Source organism: Furipterus horrens, unplaced genomic scaffold, assembly GCF_987537825.1.
Source record: "Furipterus horrens unplaced genomic scaffold, mFurHor1.1.pri manual_scaffold_3, whole genome shotgun sequence".
Lineage (NCBI taxonomy): Eukaryota > Metazoa > Chordata > Mammalia > Chiroptera > Furipteridae > Furipterus > Furipterus horrens.
The window spans coordinates 84,762,060-84,784,654 of NW_028327173.1; the positions used below are offsets into that span (position 1 = coordinate 84,762,060).

Here is a 22,595-nt window from a genome sequence, read left to right on the forward strand (position 1 = left end):
AAATGAGTGCAAAGGAGAGATGGGGGGACCTGCTGGGTGTGTTCAGTAAAGAGCAAGCAAGATCAGTGTGGTTGTAGCTGGGTGAGCAAGGCAGGCAAGAGTAGGAGACGAGTTTCAGAGAGATGGTGATGAGGAAGAGTGAGTGGGCTGGAGCTCAGAAGGTATAGATCACTGCTCTGAAGGACACTGGGAACCGCTGGAGGGTTTTAAACAAAGTAATGACATCATTTAAAAAAATCACTGTGGCTGTTGTGTTGAAAACAGTCTGTAAAGGGGTTGGGGTTGAACCACTACAAGCAATTTTGTAGAGATGATGGTATGGTAGCTTTGACCAGGGTTGAGTGGCAAAGGCAGTTAAAAGTGGTTGAACTCTGAATAAATTTTGAAGGAAGAGCAAAAAGGTAATCTGGTGGAGTAGAGGCAAAATGAGGGCATCAAGGATGACTTCAAGATTTTTGGTCCAGCATCTGGAAGGATGAGAGAGGACTGTAAGGGAAGTGTGCTTCTTAGAGGTAAGAGGTAAATCAGAAGTCTGGGCCACGTCAAACTTGAAATGCCTATTAGACAGCTAAGTGGAGAAAGTCAGGAGACTGGGTGAGATTACCCAGAGAAGAGACAGAAAGGAGACTGGAGACCACAGCCATTTAGAGGCTGGGAGATGAAGAGAAATCAACAAAGGAGTCTGAAAAAGAATAGCTGGCATACGCTGGGGTAGTGTTAAATCAGAAAATAGTGCCCCTTCCAGACACACAGTATCATACATATTCCAGTCTTATGGGCTTTCCTCCCTACACACATGGACATTTGAAAAATTGCTAAGCAAAAACCCGTCTCTAACTATCATCAATTTACTGGAATGACACTTCTCAAAGCATAAGACCCAACACGAGGATAGTAATCAAGAAAACGCAATTGAAGACTATCAATCGACCAAATTGGCTAAAAGTTTAAATTCTTGCAATACTAGATATAGTTTAGGATGTGCAGAAATGGGACGTTTCTTCTGGAGAACAATTTAAAATTATAAAGCAAAGTTAATTTTCTAGGTGTCTATATATAAGGTGATACCGTTTATACAAATTTAAAAACAAATATAAACAAAACCATATACTATTCATACATATATGCATATACCACACATGAAAGGGATTGGAAGGAAAATGCTTAAATGAAGTTAGTGTTTGCCCCTGGATGGTGGGAAGTGGGAAGTGACTGGAATGATGGGGAAGGAAAACTACATGTAATGAGTAATTACTTAGCCTTTTTTATGAAAAATATTTGAAATAAATGTGAGAACATATTTACAGGGTAGGGCAAAAGGAGGTTTATAGTTGTTCATATGGAAAAGAATACAATAATTAATAAATAATAATACAAGAATAAACTCTGTTTCACGTACTCACAACTATAAGCCTATTTTTCCCACCCTGTATAATCAACTCTGGTGTGAAGACACAAGTTCATGTAATAAAACTGTGTAATCTTTTGTGTTTAAAAAGACTCAAAATATTTTTTAAAAGCATAAAAGAAAATAAAAAGGAAACAAGACAATTTGTTTAAAACAACAAATATTTACTAGATTTATAACTATGTAAAAGAATATATTTTGTTGGCATATTAATACATTACTAGGCCCTTAGTATTACACAGCATTTGGGAAAATCCACCCACATGCTTTAATTTACTATTTAATAAAAACTGTGAAATAACTTAGTACAGTACCCATAAATACAGTAATTTAAAAAAATTATAGAGAAAAACATGTAAAACTACCTAGTTGTATCAGAAAATATAATCTGGAGAGAAAATTAGGCTATAAATTTGAGTTATAATCAAAGGACTTGCATCAAGTGCTTTTGGAATGAGATGAGAAATACAAAAATGAATGAATAGGTATGTAAGTGCATTAGTCAGCCAGCCAATCTAAACAATAAATGATAATTGATAGGAACCATACTTAATTCTCCTATGCAAATTTAGGATATAAGTACTGCCTTCCTTAACAAGAGGACTCTACACATAATTTTTTACAGGATTCCTCTTCTTGAAGAAGTAAAACATATGAGTATGTATTATTGTAATAATACCTTTTACATTTACATATTTTTCAGACATCAGTATTTCATATTGCAACCTCTACTTTATGCCTTTTTAGTGTATGGGTAATAAATATACTTGCTAAAACTGTTACTCATTTTTCCTAGCTTTTTACTTCTGAATTGTTCAACATAATAAAGACACTGACAAAAGACACAGACACAGAATTAAATTCCTAACAATTAAAAAATTAGTTTTTATATGTGAAATCTAAAGAAAACCCCCCAAACCCCAAAACCCTGCCCCCAAATAAAAAAACAAACCCACAGAAAAAGAGATCCGTTTAGTGGTTGCCAGAGGCGGGGGGTGAGGGGAGGAGGGATCGAAGTAAGGTGGTCAAAAGGTACAAAGTTCCAATTACAACATAAGTACCAAGGGTGTAATATATAGCATGGCGACAATAGTTAATAGTGCTATATGGTATATGAGGGGGAACCCAAATAAACTGGAATTATCTTCTGGAGGGAAGACCCCTTGTAGTACAGGCTTCCCCCCACTAGGTTAGTGCTCTAGGAACTCATCTGTACCATTGTACCAGCTGGCATTGTTGTGAGAGGCTGCATTGGGCTTCAGTTAATTTTTTTTTGAAGACTCTTTCAATGTGTTTGCCCGTTTCATGATGGGTGATTTAGGAGCACACCTGTCCACACCACACTGAGTGTTAAGCAGTTTTGACCAAAAACAGCATGACCCCCCCATGTCCGACCCTCCCTATTCTCCAGATCTTGCCCCGAGCATTATTTTTTGTTTGTTTCCCCAGATAGAAAAGTCCTCAAAGGAAAACATTTTGCTGATGTGAAGAGACTAAATAAAAAATGGCATAAGTGCCACAAGGCATCAAAATTGACAAGTTCAAAAACTGAGCAGTGGGAAAAATGTCTTGATAGGTATGTTGCAACAAATGGAGAGTATTTTTGAAGGTGGCTGAAGTTTAAGCATATAAGAATAAATATACAATTTTTTATAAATAAATTCAGGGGTTTTGGGGGGTCCCCCTCGTATATGAAAGTTGTTAGGAGAGTAAGTCCTAAGTGTTCTCATCACAAGGGAATTATGTTTTTCACTTTTTGCTTCTCTTTTTATTGTATCTATATGAGATAAACGAATGCTAACTAAACTTACTGTGGTGATTATTTCACAATATACATATAATTTATACCACTGTTCTGTACACCTTAATCTTATATACCGATATGTGTCAGTCATTTAAATAAAACTGAAACAAATCAGCTTTTAATAAATATGTTCCTACGACAAAAAGCTACACATGTTAATGGGCTATGTATTTTTAAATCCTAATTTTGTCATCCTCAATATGCATCAAAGCATCAAAATGTATAGAAACCATTAAAAAGCTCCTTATTGTCTTAAATTTGTTGTGATTATCTTTCCCTTATATTAAGAATACATCAGTTCCCCAAAAGGGTTAAAGGCTGTCCTTTTCTGTGCTTACAATAACAAATCATATCAACTGTACCACTTAAGATGTGAGTAACTTTCCTAGCATATTTAGAAATAAAGTCAGGCTGATTAACTTAGTGTGTTACTGGTTGTCAGGAAGAATTCGATGCATTTTGGTTTCCTACCTCTATTTTCAATGATGTCCTCACCTTTTATTTTTTGTTGTTGTTGGAAACTTTCTCTACATCAAACTAATGCATATTAAATAAAACAAGGAGGTAAATGTTTAATTTATGGTATTTTTTTTTAAAAGTGGTAGGATTTTTTCCTTCAACTTAACTCTTTTGTTGATGAAGTTTTGGGTTTTAAAAAAAGTCTTAAAAAAGGATAATTCTGTTCTCTTGATAGGTTTACTTTTCCTCAAAACTGATTGGAGATAAACACTTTTATTTATTGAGTTAATATTGTTAAGAAGACAACTGGTTAATTTTTTCAAAATTGTAACAAACATTTTGGGGAGCAAGCAAATGTTTCATTCCACAAATATTTCCAGATCAGGTGCTAGGTGCAAGGCGCACTGCTAATAGCCGTGGGTGAAGCAAGCATCATTCAGTCATCGATTCTTCTTTTGACAAGCTCAAGAATTTCAGTGCAGAGGTAAGGTAAGCATGTAAAATCATCACAAAATTAGGCAGAAAAGGATTCAATACTTCCAGACAGAAAACTGAAAATACTATAGGAGTTCAGAGGAGGAAAAATTTACTTCCTATAAGTAGTGTGGGAAGGGAAAATCAGAGAAGGCTTCATGATAGCAGTGGATATGAACAGATCTTGAAGGAAAGTAAGAGTTGGACCAATGCAGAGGGGAGCCAGGAGTACATGGGGATTGAGGGCGGCGGTTTTCAGGGAGAGCTGCATAAGTAGAAAGCTGGATCAATGTCATGTGAGCAAGAAATTCAAGCATTAGGATTGGTAAAAGAAAAACGATATAAGGTCAAGTGGCTCATACTTTTAAGTGGTAGGCAAACAGAAACCAACGAAGACTTGGAGCAGAGGAGCAGTATAATCAGATATGTGTTTCAGGAAGATCAATTTGATATCAGTGGGATAGATGGCTAGGAAGGAAGATAAATTAGAGATGAGCAAGCTGAGGAGTCTACAGCATAGTATAAATAAGAGGTAATGAAAATAGAAACTAAGCAGTATCAGAGGGAATGAAAAGAATATGGATGCAAAAAATAGTACATTGTAAACAGCATTTATGAAAAATATGGAATAAAGCCTTACCTGATTCTTCTGTATCTTGGTCATCTATTAAACCTATTGAGACGCCTAAATCCACACATTTCTTGCTATGTGTCTTGGACTTCATGTGTTTTGTCAGATTTCCTTAAGGGAAGAGAATGTTTACTAAGCTTACATAGTATTATTTTGCTATTGCATTTGTCAACACTGGCAAATTCCAATCCTATTCAAATGAAAGTACAGGTTGTGGTTATACAATCCCAATGACTAAAATTTGGACAAAAGAAAATATTGGTATCTGTATGTTGTAGAACCTTGTTATTTATTAGTAATAGTTTCTCTTTTTCAAATCTGACTCCTCTATTTTTATAATGTCTACTCTGTGTCAGTTTTCCAATTGCTTCCGCCTAGGACATTAGTGGTTTACACCACTGGTTCTGGACCAGGTTTTGTTTTTTTACATGGCATAGGTATAGGGTTTTGATTTGTAGCAGGTAGCTTTCCCCTCAGAGTCACTGGACAGGACAGCCAGGCTTATTTTAGAGGCCTTGATTCCACTTAAGTGTTAACATTAACACCTCAAGTATTTTTGCATATATTTGGCTTTGATGTCCCTATTTGGAGTTTCTTTTTTATTTTTGGTTCCTGGGAATTAGCCTTTTAAATTTCAAGCTTGACTATTAAAAACTATATTTGAATGTTCTTACATTATAAACAGTAATTCTGTGTGTTTGGAACATAAGAAAGAACTCCCCGTGTAAATTTTACTTCACCACACTGACTAGAAGTCGCACAGTAGTATTTCCAAAGGTGTGTTTCCTCTGGCAGCTGGTGTATGGATCCCTATATGTACTACCAGGTTAAGTGGGAACCACTGGGCACATTTGCCCCAAGTGACCATGAATGAAAGGTGAGAACTTGGATTCTTCTGGGGATACCAAGCAGGATTCCACACACACACAAAATTGCCAACAAGAGAAAACTGTCTCCTTTGAGAAAAGAAATAAAATCTAAAACAAAGTTTGGTAAGCAGGGCAAATTAGTATTTGAAAATAAGTGTTTAGATGAGCTAAAAATACCTGAATTATTGGTCTAGCTTATGGGCCTGCAGTAGTTGAAGGGCCTGGGAAGTTGCTATACTTATAGAGCCTCGATTCCACTAAAAATGCACTAAGCCCACGAACTGGTCACATTTGTTCAAGCCAGTTCTTGCACTAGATAGTATGCCCAGCATCCCATAGCTTAGTGCTTCAGGGGTTCAAGTGTAAGAGGGTATCCGGGCCAGACAATGCCTAGGATTCTTCAAACCTGACTTCAATGACTCTAGAGATAACACTTGACTTAAATAGCTTGGCCATGACATTTACTTAAAATACACTTAAAAAATAATAAAATATAAAGCAAATATGGCAAGATAATAATTATTTTAAAATGATGAGTATACCAGTGTTTATTACACAAATCTCTATTTTTCTGTGTGCTTTAGAATTTCACATTTAAAAGTTATAACAAATGGTTTGGCCATGTTAATTGGTTAAAATTTCTATTTATAAGTCAAAACATTTTGTAGTCTAATAAAAATATTACCCATATTCAAGGTCCATTAATAATTTTGACTTATATTTTCTTTCAAAATGCTTTTGTTCCCTAAACAGATAGGCATAGAAGATTATTTATTTTCAAAAAAGTTGCTGTACAATTATAACTAGGCATATTTGGGAATATAGGTTTTTAATAAGCAAATTTTCTCATAACTTGAGCCATTACTATTAACCAACCTCTTAAATAATTTAAAATATACAAAGCAATTTGCATTTAAGTATGCATATTACAATGCAAATATCCCTTGGCACTGCAATAAACTTTGTGCATTAATTTACCAGATTAAATTTTCAACAGATTAATAAACAATCTAAATACTCTGGAAAGCATGAGAGATTTTGTTTCTGGGTTCCTACAGCTACAAATAAGAGTCTAGCTTTCTATGAAATAAATGGGACTAAATCCTACAGAGATGCAAGCTCATTGTCTATTTCCTGTTGACTGACGTTTAAAGCAAAATAGTGAAAACAAATCAATTATTTTGAAAATGTACTCATAAAATAAACTGGAAGCACAAAGGATGAAGTACATTTATAAGTATTATCATCAGAAGCATCAATTTCTAATACTACTCATCATTCTTTTTAGTATTTTGCTATCTTTGTGTATATGTGTATGTGTGTGTATATATGTATATATCATGCCATTATACCACTCTTACTTTCGCTTAATATAGCCAGACACTTTCAGTAAGTAGAGTGAATTGGCTAGGAAAACAAAGTAAATGAGAGTAGGGCTTAAAATCTACAGCCTAATATAAAACAAGTCTATATTAATTAGCTATCTTTCAAAGGTACTATCCAATCTCTTTTACATATATTTACAAAAGGTAAACTGCTACAAGGGAAGAAGGCCATTAAAAAAGAGAGCTGTCATGCCAAAAATAGGAAAATCTTGAAATTCTAGTATTTTCTTTACCAGTCACCTTAGCTATGGTAACTTTCTTCAAGTAATTATGACATAATTCCTATGAATTATCTGACAAAACAAAAAGTTTAATGTAAATTCAGATATGAGGCATATTAGAGAAATAAAGACAGGAAAACTGCTACCATACAATGATCACTTTGCAGGGGTCATTATGATCTGTACAACATTTAACAAACACTTATCTAAAATTTTACATGATGTTTTATTTCACTAAGATTAATATTTGGGGATTCACAGTATTTTTCTTTGCCTAGAAAACTCTATAGTCTCATTCGGTTTTCCACATCTAAGTTTTCTTCCTTTCTATCCCTTATTTTATGAACATATTTTTTTAAATATCCTGATTCCTTTCCCTCTTTCTATTGAGAAATACCCATTTCATGTTATACCTTGATGCTCTTTATTTGGTTAATATCATTCTGGACTTGGTAATCTTTTAATAGTTATATTGACTTTTTACTGGTGTTCTGGTCTCAAAGTAGAAATTAATAGATGTTTCTTAATCAGAGAATCAAAACCAGGGGAGAATAAAAAGCACTCCATTGGGTTAAAAGATCAAAGCACTTATCCTATCAAAGCCTTCATACAAGACCAGGAAAATAATCCTGAAACAACCCTCCATTTCCAGAAGGAGGTTCTACATTAAAATCAAAGAAGTACAGAATTACTGTTTCTCCCAACTCCTGATGAGTTCTTGAAATTTAAAAAAAAAAAAAAAAATTCTAGGCCATCTGAAGAACAGTTAAAAAAAAAAATCATTCTTATTTCAGATACTATTGGCATTTAAGGAGAACTACTTGAAGCCATTCAGATGCTACATATTATAATTCTCTTTAAATGCCAATAAATATTAGTCAAAAAAAGTAATACATTTCGCTCAGGGTTGATGAATCTTTAAGACAAAGCTTTTCAAGACAGCAAATAAAAAAAATAAAACAAATAAAAAAGCAAAGCAAATGTTTACTCAAAAAAGTAAAATAGTTCTGGAAAAAATTATCAATTATTTTTTTACAGATAAAATTATTTCAGACAGATAATTTTATAATTACATTGCATTGTTTTAGAAGTATTCTTACTTTTTAAAGAGTGTGATATGAAATTAAAATTTCAAGTAACAAATTTTCATATAATGATTCATGAATAAAGGAACTTATGAGAGAGTAAACATTTTGTAATAGTGCATTCATTATATGCAACAGAAAATTTGTAGAGGGTAAAGTTACCTTAACTATAATAAAGGCTTACAACTTAAGTAACACACAGGGTGTGGCAAAAGTAGGTTTAAAGTTGTTTGTATGGAAAATAATATAATAATTAATAAATAGTAACACAAGAATAAATTCAGTGTTTCACGTACTCATAACTGCAAACCTACTTTTGCCTCACAGTGTATAAATATAGAAAGAGTACAAAATATAATGTTAATGACTAGTTCTGAGTTCTATAAACATTAAATAGTACAAAAGTTACAAAATTTTTGAAGCTGAAATTCAACGGAATTGGTAAAAAAAATTCATGAAAAAGAAAAAAGAATGGCTGCATACCTGAAATTAGATAATGAAATATGAATGTAATCATAAGTTTAGTGCAGTTATTATTTTAAATTTTCAACCCTTTAACACCTAAGTAATCATGAAAATTTATTTTTCTTCTTCAGCCCCAAATTAAGCATTTTTGAAAATGTCTTAAGTCATCATGTTATGCGACTATAATTGGGGAATAAAATTTAAAAAGGCAGTTGCTCCTTTTAAAATGTTATATTTATTACATATATATATTCTAAAAGAATGTAATTTAAAACTTTTTTTCCAAGAGGTCCAGAACATAAGGAAAGAAGTCTACAATGTTGACAAAATATAATTTGTATTAGTTATTTTAGCTACTTCATAGTTGGTCAAAGAATGTGTATAATTGGGTTTTAGTGCTACTAACTCAATGCATATAAAAAGGACCACAAAGCAATGTCATCTCATACCTTTTGTCTTAAAGGAGAAGTTACAGTAAGTGCAGTGGTAGGGGCGCACATCTGTGTGGGTTCGTATGTGTTTCTTTAACATACTAGGTTTCTTACAACGTATTCCACATTCTTCACAAATGTACTTTCCTCTTCCCCTGCCTCGGACATATACATACTCTTCATTGGATTTATATCTGATTTAAAGAAAGAAAAATGAATAGGGAAATTGGATACTATGTGTTTGATAAAATATTGGTGATTTAAATTCAACCTAAAAAAATAAAGCAAGGTACAATTTTTAGACTCAATCAATACAAATTTTATGTATGTACAGGTAACAGAATATTCTAGCTTTTCACATAAATACTTGATATTCAAATAGCTAATTCTAACCAAACTAACTTATTCAATACCAGGTTTAATTTTAAAATATTTCCTCTTTTAAGTCACTGGGTTTAAGTTTTCTTTATTGTTAAATTCAATCACAACAACTGTTATTTCTGAGTTTCATGATAACTACAATTGGCTTTTAAATTTTGATTTTCTTATAACCAAATACACAGACATCAAATAGGTAATGAGTTAATCTCTCTTAGAGCTGGTTTTCCAAGTCATTCCTTATTGTAAATCAGTGTGAACCCCAAGGTTCACTCTGAAAGCTTTGTTCTTAACTACCTCCTAAGACCTACAATGTTTCCTAAATAGTTATCATTTTCTTGAACAAAATGGAATTATTTAACATAACACCAAATATATATTTTGCATGAAGATTCTGTTAATAAGCTGAGATACCTTGCAATATTTACGTAAAATTGGCACTCATAAGTCTTCATTCACATGAAAGCAAATGTACATTTAAAAAGAAAGTTTAAATGTACATTTAGGAAGTAAAAATTTGTACTTGCCCTCCATCAAATATTTTAATTCTTCTTGGTTCACTTTTGATTAAGGAATTCTCTTTATCTTGCTCACTGTTAATTTCAGAGGCATCTTTATTGCTGAATTCAACTACTGTGGACTTTTGATTACCTAATGCTCTCTGAAAGGAAAAAAAAAGAGAAACTAATTTAATATAACTGGAAACACAAACATGCTTATGTTTCACTTGGAAAATAAAACATGGCAGGGTACAGTGCATATAGTTAACTTCATGAAATACATTTCAAGAAAGTAACAGGTTAAAAGGTCATTTGCTTTATCTCCTCCTTTATCTTTAATACATCTATCTAAACCACAGCAAACTGATAAATCTTAACATTATTTTAAAATCCCACCACAGTCCACTGATACCCCCACATGAAGGCTTTACAACCTTCCATCCTGGTACTCCGTGAGTTTAATAGAAACGTTTTTTTAGTAGACTAAATATTTCTTATATTTAACCAACCATTCACACTAAAATTTAAGTGTATTTCTTAAAGAGTTTTATTCTTTGGAGATGGCAAAGGGCTAGTTACCCCTTTTGGTATAATAATATGTCATTCTCCGAGAAACATGACTAAATCCCCTTCAAGTTCAATGAACTGTTACATTAAAGCATAAGCCGTATTTGTCAATATTTTAGTCTCCCCTATCACTTTAAACCATAATTATGTTTCTTGTCTGTTTCTTTTGAAAAAGTTCCTGAATACTGAAAACTATGAGATACAGATACAGGTTAGGCCAAAAGTTAGGTCTGGGCTTGATAATAATTAAATCTCCAGAAAAAGGCAATGAACCCACAATAACACTGTACGCTCTTCTATAGAAACGTTATGGTAACACTACCTTACGGCTTTCATACAACTGCACCATTCACAAGTTTTCTCACTCCTCAGCCCATTCCTCTCTCACATAACTTTGTGAGGCAGGCCGCACACGTGGATTACCTCCCAATGGGGAAAGACACTCTCAGTGTTAAGTCACTTGTCCAAGGTCAAGTGTTAACAGCAAAGGCTTCAACTCCACTCCCCTGGCCAACTCCAACACAAGGCACAACTTTTCTAATTAAGGGCTTTTTGGTTACAAACCTCCTTTAAAAATTACATCACCATGTAGACAGCTATCGTACCAAGATGACTTAAAGATGACTTAATAATAGTAAATGATAAGAGGGTATGTGCATCATGGACGGAGGACCTCTGTGGCTGCAGAAAGAGGACCCTGGAAACCCCATCCTTGCAAAGCCAGAAGTAAAGAAAAGCTGCTGGCCCAAGTTTCTCAAAAAGGTAGTTGGAGGAGGTAATGACATTGACCCTGGCAGGTAAAAATGCAACTGACGCCTTTTCTTTTCCTGGCAAACACATGAGGTTTCCCCACCACTTGCAATATACACATGCACCTATCCTTCTGTTCAATACCAAATTGTCACTTATCTTTTACTCGCTTTCTTACTATCAAATCTGGTTTCTACTTATCAGTTACAAATGAGCTAAATGCTAAAATCCTTATCACTTCCTTTGTCTTTATATGATTGACTACTCGATGGCAAGCCCTGGCTGGTTTGGCTCAGTGAATTGAGCGTCGGCCTGCGAGCTAAGTGTCGCTGGTTCGATCTTCCAGTCAGGGCACATCAGAGAAGGAAAACTCTGACTCCAAAAAACCTCCGCTGCCTTGCGGCATACCTCTTCAGGAGAAAGGCTAAGGGAGTAAACCACAACAGAAAATCCGGAGCCGGAGTCCCTAAGGCGGTTTGACGTTGTAGTCAACACCGGCAACTCCTGCGGCGCACCTGAAGCCAAGCTGTATTGACTCCGTCTTTCCCTTGGACCCTTCAGCTGCAAAGAGAGGGGGGGTCTGCTGCATGGGCAACAGCAGACCCTCCATATCACCCTGCCCAGGCTCTGTAGCTTCAGCTTCACTGGAGAGGACACTCCAGCGTCATCGCAAGATGTCAATTCAACACGGGAGGAGACAGATACCGTGTCACTCCCGAGTCGGACTGCACAGCCATTCTCGGCGGTGCAGATAGACTCTTAAGAAGCTACACCATCGTCTCTCGAGACGGACGGCTGCCGACGACTCGATGGCATTATGTTTTGATGCCTTGTTTCTCTTAGAAATCCTTCTACGTTAGCATTAATCTGTTCTTTTCCATTGTGAATTATAAACACTTGTACATTAACATTTGGGTTGTGAATGAGCATTCAACCTAAGACCCAATCTTCCTTAGCCACTTGCCATATGACTCAAGTCTCCAGTGTATTAGAATTGCTCAGTCCAAATACCATGTTAGTCTTTATCTTCATTTGACCTCTTTGCTTGAACAACTTTCCTTGAAATACCCTTCCCTTGATCTGTGTGATACCACTTTCTCATAGCTCTCCTCCTTCCTCTGGTAACAATCTCTTTCAGTTTCTTACGTGGACTTTCTTCATCCATTCAAGCCTTTACACAGTTGTGATTCCCAGGACCATTCTAGGCCTTTGTCTCTTCTTTATACTTTCCCTGAGCAAACTCATTAATTACACCTATGCACTGAAAAATCTCCACACCTTCCACATGGAGCTCTCCCCTAGTCACAAATTTAGATAGGTGCCTTTCCAGGGGAATTTCTACCAAGTCACTTGGTACTGAAGAAAACCTACTTTTCACAGGCACTTCAGGAATATGCATGAAGCTCTGTTTCAATTCTCATGATTCGGTCTCATCTTCTAAGATTCTGATTTAGTAGATCTAGAGAGTCTAAGCATTTAAACATTAAATTCTAAATGGTTTGGTTGCACCCTCCTTCACTGAGAAAGTATCAATAGTTCTCTACCATCATGCATATTCTTCAGTTTTTACCTATACTTCCAACTCCGAACTTACACCACCTTCTATCCATGACAGATGCCTTAGGCTTCTTAAAAAGAACCAAGTTTTTTCTCACTTCCATGTCATTCATCAGACTATTATAATGTCTCATTCTTGCTTGTCTAGAAAAACCTACTTTTTTTTTTTTTTTTTTTTTTTAAGACTTAGTTAAACCTCTGGCAGGGTTGGTCAGTTGGTTGGAGCATTGTCCTGTAAACTAAAGAGTCACAGATTGATTCCTGGTCAAGGCACATACATAGGTTGTGGGTTTGATCCCTGGTCCTGGCATGTATGAAAAGCAACCAATCAATGTTTCCCTCTCTCATCAGCACTTCTCTCCCTCTCACTCCCTCCCTTCTTCTATCTCCAAAATCATAATCATGTCCTTGGGTGAGGGTTAAAAAAAAAAAAAGGACTCAGCTCAAGTCAGCACTTTTGGAATACCTTCCCTGTATCCATACCTCCTCAACTTACTGGCTGTGTTAGACTGCCTTCTTTTAAAACTGTATATACTTCTATTATAATACTGAACTGTGATATTTTCCTATTGCTGACACATGTATGTTTATGAATCTGTATTATGTGTTAGTGAACGTGCAGAGGGCAAGGACTCTGAATGTTCAAAGTCCAACACAATACCCTTATCTATCTATCTATCCTTCGTTCCTCCTTTCTTCCTTCCTCCTTTCCTCCCTCCTTCTATTCTTTCCTTAATCACTTAAACAATTTTTTCCCATTTTATAAATCTGACAACTCTAATAAGGCTAATTCCACCTTACTCTATACATCTTGACCAAATCAACATAATCACCAAGTGTATGAGTTAGTTATTTTGGGAATCCTCTCTACCACTAATCGATTTTCAGAACTACAGAATGACTCTCTGCTTATATTTCAAAATGATATACAACAATCTTTGATTATTCACCTCTGTTCTACTGCATTAGTAAGAACAAAGCATATTCTCCTCTCACTTAACAATAAAAACAAAACATATAAGAGAATGATGAAAGTAGACCATGATTATTGTACCATTAAGTAAAGACTTAAATAGTCTGTTGACAAAAAAAAAAAAAAAACAACATACTTGGGGCAAGTTATCATTTTTAAAACTTTTCAAGATACAAAGATTCTAGTGAAGCCTTATCAGTGTAACTCTCAGTGTGTATTTATCATCCTTTCTTTCAAGTAACTCTACACTCATAAAGCATAATTTTGTCATTCACAACTTCTAATTAAACTATTTAAAGGCATCAAGACATGTAAAAACTCAATTTACAGCAACTACTTTTGAAGATAAACAATATTTCAATTACCTTGCTTAAGTTGCTTTTCCATTTGCTTGAATAGACCAACAAATCTGACTTGGAACGAGTGGTTATTGCTTGACAATACAGTGATTTTCCAGTCTTCTGTTTTGAATTAAGGAGAGAAAGAGCAACTTTTGTAGGCAAACCAAGTGGATTTGGATTACTAGTGTCTACTGCCCAGTCAGTATAGGCTGAAATTTTCTGGTCATTCTGAGGCAAATGCAGTGTTTTCTGTCTGAACAGATAACACCACGTAAAGCTGGTTGTGGTCTTCAGGCTGGGGAAGGACAGATGCTGCATGTCTCCGGCATCAAACACTGAAAGAGCAGTGGTTGTAGGTTGACCTTGTTCTTGGATGTTCACTTCGTCACCTTGATTTTTAACCTCTGGAGACTTCCTTTCTTGGTTATTGTCTACACATTCCAAAGGAGAAATATGGGTAGTCTCTGAAGGAAGAGGTGGATTTCTAATTGTAAGAGTTAGCGATGCAGATGACCTGATGTTTTCAAATTCTTGCAACTCTTTTATGGGTTCAATAACTACAGACGTAGACTGTGCTGATGACGAATTATCAGCTGGTGAAACACCTGTCAAATTAACAGCCTTGCTATTAATTTCAGGTGGAGAAAAAACATCCTGTTCCAATGTCACACCTTCAAGGGGCTCTGTAGTACAAACCTGCCTCACCAAAACAGGTTTCTTCTGCTTATTAAATTCATTAGTTCTTGTACTCAATGATTCGAATGGTCTAATATCTGCCGCACAAACATCTCCATTTTCATCTTTAGCTCGCTTTTGGTGCTTTTCCATGGCAATATCTAAACTATTTGCTGGGGAAAGCATCCTTTTACTTGAAGCTGAAGATTCTTGTTGGGGGGAAAGGCTAATAATAGACATTTTCTGAGTTCCGGGTAAGGATTCTGACAGAGAAGAATTTTGGCCCACCTCTGAAAAAACATTTTCACGAAGAAGCTCTTCCGCTGAGTTTGGCAAAGTATTCTGGTGAACTTTTTGCAATTTTGGCAGGGAATTTTCTTCTTCGCTGATTGGCACACTACAACTAGCCTGGCAAATTGGCTGGCTGGACAGATCTTGGGTCACAAGGATTTGTGGCAGAGGTGTGACTGTGGCAAAGCAATGCCCTGCAACACTACTCTGCAGATGCACAGGCAGTGTAAACGGTGTCGGCACCTGCTGCACCTGGCCACTGAGTGGCCCGAGCTTCAGCGGTGGCGGAGCACTTGAATTAGAAATGGCATCTACTAATTTGGTTGGTAATGCTAATGAAGACATACAATGGTCAGTCCCAACTGGATCTGAAAGAACTTGCTTTGGCAAAGAATGTACAGGATTAGAAGTGCAAGACTGGCTTGAAGTGAAAACCTGACACTGAAGTTGGTACTTAGGAGCAAAGCAATCCTCACTTTTAGAAGACACACATACACTGGGATTTGCATCTGGTTTGACACTCTGTGTAGACACCTGCAGAGACATCTGTGTGTTTTGGTGGCTAAGAGGTACATGGATTTGATTTAACAAGTTAATACCAAGGAGCTGTTGAACAGGAAAGATGTTAGCTGATTTGGAATTTGAAGTTTCTGTTTGCAGATCCTGAACTTGAGTCTGAGAGTGTATAGCATTTGCAGGAAACTCAGCTAAGAATGTAGTAGTGAGCTGAGGCCCCTGAAATGGCACTGCATTCACACCAGGAAGAGCAATAGCTTGGAAAGATGATGGGTTCCCAGGAGGCAGATGACTATCTGGAGTTATGTTTAAAGAAATCTGCCTTATCAGTGGGCCTCTCCTTCTTTCTAAAAGAGGCACATGTCCAGTCACTCCCGTGCCAGAAGGGGAAGTTGGAGGCTGCAAGTCCACAAGTGGTATTGTCTGAGGTGGAGTTATGCTTCCACAGTCGAATGATTTACTTCTGAAATCAGAGACCTCCATGGATGTCTGCATGCAGTTAATCTGCTCTGAGGCAGCACGCCTCATTTCCCGGTGAGTTCCAGGCACATTAAGTGTATTAGAGCCAGCTGGGATCATGAGAAACTCTGTTTTATTGAGAAAAGCTATTGTAGGGGAAGCCTCAGCTTTAGAAATATCCTCTAAATCTAACGAAGTTGAGAAACTTGAGGTGTGAGATAAACTACTCTCCTTACTTAGACTCCTGGAGAGAGTGGAATCAAAACTTGACTCAGTTGAGGAATGCTCTATCTCGGCAAGACGGAGCCTCTTCTTTTTGGGTGGCAGTTTCTCTGTTGGCAAATTTGACAACGTTTCACTACGCTGCGGCCAACTGAACTTCTCTGATTTTTCCTGATCAGGTACTTGGGTTCCAAGGTCCCGATCTGGTTCTTCTGTGACCAGAATTTCTGGAACTTGTATATTGTGCTGCCGAACAAGTCTTGAGGGCTGTCCTAACATATGCCGTTCACTTGAAATCTTTCTTGACCCTTCCTGAAGTCCTGCTCTAAGAGCACCTGATAGTGCAGGCTGTTGAGGATGAGATGTGTTCTGAGAAGGGTTAACTTCCTCTTGGGAAATTCCTATCACTTTCAGGGACCCAAGCTTCAATTCCTGGAGAGAAACTGGAGAGCCTCTTTCAAAAGACTCAAGCTTGTCAAATGAATTGGGTCTGCTCAGTGAGTTTGTATGCTGGATGACTGAGATTCCAGTTCCATGTCTCTTCAACTCCATCTTGTCCTGGGCAGCTGAACTTATCTGTTGTTCCATGATGGTAGACAGCTTTGGATCCATGATCTGATCGGGGCCTCTGGCAACAAGCTGAATTTGGGAGTTTTGCAACTGTATATTTTGATGCTGCTGGTCACTTGGTATGACAACGTTATGTTTAGACAAACTGGATGAGCCCAGAGTATTCTGAAACAGAAGGCCTTCAGAGCTTTTCGAAGAAGCTCCACTTTCATTTTGCTGAACTTCATCATCATCTCCAACACTTTTTATTTTCCTCCTTTTTCTTATCTGGGGAGTCTGTTCCCAGACCCCCGTGGGCCCAGCGACTCTGTAGTGCAGAATCTGAGGTTGTGTACTGCCAGGCACAGGGCTGTGTTCAGGTTCTCTCACAGCTACCTTTGTTTTTGGTCCATGTAACTCTGAACAGTAAAATTTCTTATGGTTTTCGAAATTTTCCAGTTTTCTATACCTATTTCTACAAGTTTCACACTCAAACATTGTCCCTCGCCCTTGATGAGACTTCTTTTTTTCTAAATGTGAGCCTGGTGCCAATGACTTGGTCCTTGATACTCCAGTTTCACTTGTGGCATTGCATCCTTGATAGCTCTCATCCAAGGACTGTCCAGCACCGAGAACATGAGTTTCATTTGTTGAAGAGTCTTCTACTGCTGTTTGTCTAACAAGGGTACGGGGATGTCCACTTTGCAGCACAGAAGTGTTAGGTCCTGATACAAAGACATCATCGTACAAAGCGCCAATTTTGTCATCAAATGACTGACTTCCTCTCAGTGGGTGAGGGGGAGGTATTATGTTTGCAGGTACTGCTGAATAACCTGTAGTAGGCACAGAATTACTTCTTGTAATAGGTAAACAGTCAAGGGAAGGTACAGACAGAAGAAACACTTGCTTTGATTTCTCAGTAGGAGTGAAAGGCGACTTTGGTATATCAGAGCTTGAACTTGTTCTCCGTCCCATTGGTTTTAAATCAAACTGGAAAGAATCCTTAAATATGTATGATTTTGGGGAATCAATACTTCCTCGCCGTGAAAGAGAAGTTCTCCGTGGTTTTACACTATCCAGTTGCTTATCATCTACCAAGGCTTCATTGTCTGAGATCAGCTTTGATATCCGTTCTTCAAGTGTTTTTGTTGCCAAAGGTGGGCGCATCTGACTTAAAAGCAATGATTTTTCACCTGTTGGCAACGTAGAAGGTGCTGGTGTACTGATACGAGGTGCAGAGGGCCCATTATTCTTATTTGAGTCTTGTTCTATAGTGGGCAATGTTCTGGCAAAGGGAGTTGGTGGACTCCCTGCTTGATCGGCACTTTCAGAACGTGAAAAGTAACCAGAATCTGTACTTCCTAAACTTCGAGGACTCAGAAGTTTTCCTTGCTGCTCCTGGGAGTAATCGGTAGCCTGCTGCCTTTGTAGTTGGGCATGTGCTGTTCCTACAGGAGATTCTTGTTTTGTCTCTGGCTGACTCATGTCCCCTTTCTGATGGGACTTCTCATCAGTCTCCAGGGAGGATGTCCAGGCTGAATGTGACAGTACACTGGCAATGTGAAGGTCCTTCTGTTTCTGTGCACTAGGAAGTTCAGGCTTAGAATCCATAAACTTCGGGCTGTCAACTCTTAATGGGGACAACACACTGACAGGGTGGACCACAACTTTTGGTAACTCTGTCACAGCTTGTGACTCTGTAGATTTGTCCTGTAGTGAAACATCACCTACTACATGACCTGGATTGTTTGGAATGGAACTTGATTTTGGTAAAGCTTCAGAACTTGGGATCATTTTCATTATCTGCACAGGCTGCAGGTCCATGGAGCCTGGGTCATTCTGTCTGTCATCAGCAGCACTCTCGTCATCGCTCTCCCCACTGTCTTCTACGTCTGAATGGATACTAAGTGCTTTGGGGGACTCGTGTGACAAGAACAAACCACCAGCATCTGGCTGCAAGACAAGCCCCAGTTTGATAGTATGTGCATGGGACTTTTTGTGCTTATATAGATTACTTTTAGTCTTAAATGAAAATCCACAGGTCACACAGGGATAGGGTCGCTCTCCAGTGTGGGAGCGAATATGCTTTAGAAGCACACTCGGCTTTGCACAAGCTCTATTGCAATACTCACAAATATACTTTCCTTGTTTTTTTGGCTTCTGATCTTTCAGAAGAAGATTGCACATTTGCTCTACGCTGTGATTCACAACAGAGGTGACAGGAGTTGAATTATAAATTGGTGTGGGAGGTGACTGTGTAGACTGGGCTGGACTTATTGACATGGGTGAAGCAGAATCCATTTGCTGGTTTTGAGGAGTAACCTGAGTTCTACTAGAAGGTGAAATTAGACCTACAGATGATGTCACTGCTATATGATACACTTGTTCAAGTTTGGGGTTCTCCTGATTGTGCAGGCTGGTCAGTGATCTTGTGAAACCTGAACACACTGGAAGCTGTTGATTTTGTTGGTTAGATTTAGAAACAAAGTGTTCATGTTGATTGTATGAATGAGAAATTGACTGAACTGATGCCTGCTCATTCTTCTGAGCAGCAGACACATGCACTGTGTATGAGGTACAAGAAGACTGTGATTCAGAAACAAATTCTTGTGAAGTCTGATTTGGGGCATCTATTGAGCTGTTTTTTAATTGAGAGGGGGATCGTACAGTTCTGTTTGGTTTTAGTTTTTCTACCTTAACTGCACAAGATGAGCCCTTTTGTGACAAGGTGCTCAGTTCTGGCTCCATTGCTTTCAGTAAGACATCAAATGCGGTGTTTGTATATGAGGAGGAAGAAGAACTACAATTCGAGGAGATACATTCACTATGGTCAGTCCTGGTTTTACTTGACAAAGAACTAGATTCACATTGTCCATCTACGAAATTTAACTTGGTGGGGTCAGAGCCTTCTGATCTCCATCTACGCAGTTCAGACGGATGTTGCAGAAACGCGGGCTTCTTTGGGGAAATAGGTTCTTCCAACTTAGAGGCCTCGGCAATTATTCTAGGTGTTTCTCCATTTTGTTTGGTAAATGGCGTCCCATTTTTCACCGGGCTATGATTCTGTTTCTTGTGAGATTCTGAAGTATTCTGAAGAACAGTGAAAGATGATTCTTCTGTATTTTGTTTATGTTTTGCCTGAAGAGGATTTCTCAGTGGGGATTTTGGTATTTTTTTCAGGTGATTCTCAGCTACAATCTTTTTTCGTTTCACACCTTTAAGTGATTCCGAAGTTCCTTTAATACCAGCCTCCAATATTTCTGTTAAAAAAGAAAAATAAATAGCAATTGGTAAAATAATACATATACCAACTACAACTTTTATTTTTTTTAATTAAGATTACTATCATGAGGGTATTATGACAATTGAACAAGATACTTTAAGGAAAGCTTATTTTGGATAAAACTGCATTCTAACATTCTTAGGAGTGTTGCCAAAGAACTTACATGCACAACCCATGGACATGAACTAAGGTGGGTGGGATTGCTGGAGGGAAGTAGGATACTTGGGCAAAGGGGTGCAAAGGGAAAAGAAATTGGGACAACTATAACAGCATAATCAATAAAATATACTTAAAAAATAAAATGTTGCCAATCAAAACCTATTAAAACAATCACACAAATACCTTAGTGTACAGTTATGTAATGCTGTGTTATTCCCTCTACCAAGACCTTGGGAACAGATGTGTCAAAACTAAATTATCCTCCCCTTTCACCCTCACAGCTGAGGACTCTGTCTATAACAGTCAGAGAACTGTCCCACAAATAAGAAAAGTCAACTTTTTAATGCAGGATATTTGACAGTCTTATCACTTTTAGTATCTATTCAAGCAAAATTTTCAGCAAATTTCTAAATAACTTTATTATTAAAACTATGCAATACTGATATTCTTATAAGAAAATAGGCTACTACATAATACTTCTTAGAACAAACATACCTCATTATATCTCGAATTAATAAGACATTAGTTGAGAGAACCATTAAGTATTGCTCTATTAGCAATTATGTCAGTGAACAGAAAAATATCAGAGTAAAATAAACCACTTATTTGTGGCTCTTTACCAATAAAATTGAAAAAGTCAGACTTCCAGCCAAGACAGAGGCTTATCTGGACACACTGCATCTCCCTCCACAACTAAGAAGGGATACAACTACCTCAAAACTGAAGACAGTCAGTAGTTACAGAAAACTGAGCTGCAAGGAATTCCAATAAACAAAAATAAAGAAGAAATACTCATCCAGACTGGTAGGAGGGACAGAGCCAGGTGGAGAGGACGTGGTTTGGTGGCAGCAGCAGCAGGCCAGTGGAAAGCACAATCACACATTTTAAAGAGTAGGGAGGGACACTTGGGAAGCGTTCCCGGCACCAGACCAGACCCCACAGCTCACGGTCCCCCAGTGCCAGGGTAAATAAAGCCTCGATGCTTCTGACTGTGCAACCCAGTGCGGATTGGGGTGGAGGAAGAAACTGCCAGTCTCTCAGGAGAGTCTGCTTGTTTAAAAGGCCCCCACGGTCCTACAACGTCCGCAGACCCACCCACTATGGGAAACACGGCCAGGGCAACAGTTAAAGAGGCACCAGTCCTATACGGAAGTGGGAGAAGTGCCTGGAAAAGAGGTAAGTGCTCAGCAAGCGGCATTATTCCCTGTCAGACCCCTCCCCGACATACAACGCCACAACATGGTGAAACCAGTCACCCATACTGACGAACACCTAGGACTCTTCCCCTTACAACGTAACAAGTGCAACAGCTGTTCCCAAGACACAGAGGCAAACACACACAGGAGCCTGCCAAGATGAGGAGACAGAGAGGTAAGGTCCAAAAGAGGGAACAAATCAAGGTTCCAGTGGGAGAACTAAGCTACAAGGAGATAGCCAACCTAACAGATGTAGAGTTTAAAACACTGGTGATAAAGGTGCTCACAGGCTTGACAGATATGCTTGAATATGGCAAACACATCAGGGAAGAAGTGAAGGCTATGCTAAATGAAACGAAGGAAAATCCACACAAAATCAATGGTGAAGAGAAGGAAACTGGGATTCAAATCAATGATATGCAACATAAGGAAGAAATAAACAGTCAACCTGTACAGAAGAAGAAACAAGAATTGAAAAAAATGAAAAGAGGCTTAGACCTTTGGGACAATTTTAAACATGCCAACGTTTGAACCATAGGGGTGGCAGAAAGAGAAGAGGAAGAGCAAAAAATTGAAAACTTGTGTGAGAAAATAATGAAGGAAAACTTCCCAAATTTGGCGAAGGAAATATACATATGAGTCCAAGAAGCACAGAGTCCCAAACAAGCTAGACCCAAGAAGGACCACACCAAGATACATCATAATTAAAATGCCGAAGGTGAAAGAAAGAGAGGATCTTAAAAGCAGCAAGAGAAAAGCAGAGTTACCTACAAAGGGGTGTCTATAAGACTAACAGCTGATTTTGCAAAAGAAACTTGGAAGAAAGGACTGGCAACAAGTATTCAATATGATGAAAAGCAAGGACCTACAACCAAGATTATTCTACCCAGTAAAGCTATCATTTGGAATGAAAGGGCAGATGAAGTGCTTCCCAGACAAGGTAAAGC

General features: G+C 37.6%; 1 protein-coding gene across 1 annotated transcript in view; it reads right to left on the minus strand.

The window, feature by feature from the left end:
- Positions 1-22,595, minus strand: part of HIVEP1 (HIVEP zinc finger 1) — a 157,388-nt gene that overhangs the window by 17,659 nt on the left and 117,134 nt on the right. The window contains exons 3-6 of the mRNA XM_090269812.1: positions 14,323-20,270; positions 10,138-10,271; positions 9,251-9,426; positions 4,786-4,887 (exon numbers count right to left, since the gene is read on the minus strand). Of these exons, the coding sequence (XP_090125938.1) occupies positions 4,786-4,887; positions 9,251-9,426; positions 10,138-10,271; positions 14,323-20,270 (6,360 nt within the window). The remainder of the gene's footprint in view (positions 1-4,785; positions 4,888-9,250; positions 9,427-10,137; positions 10,272-14,322; positions 20,271-22,595) is intronic.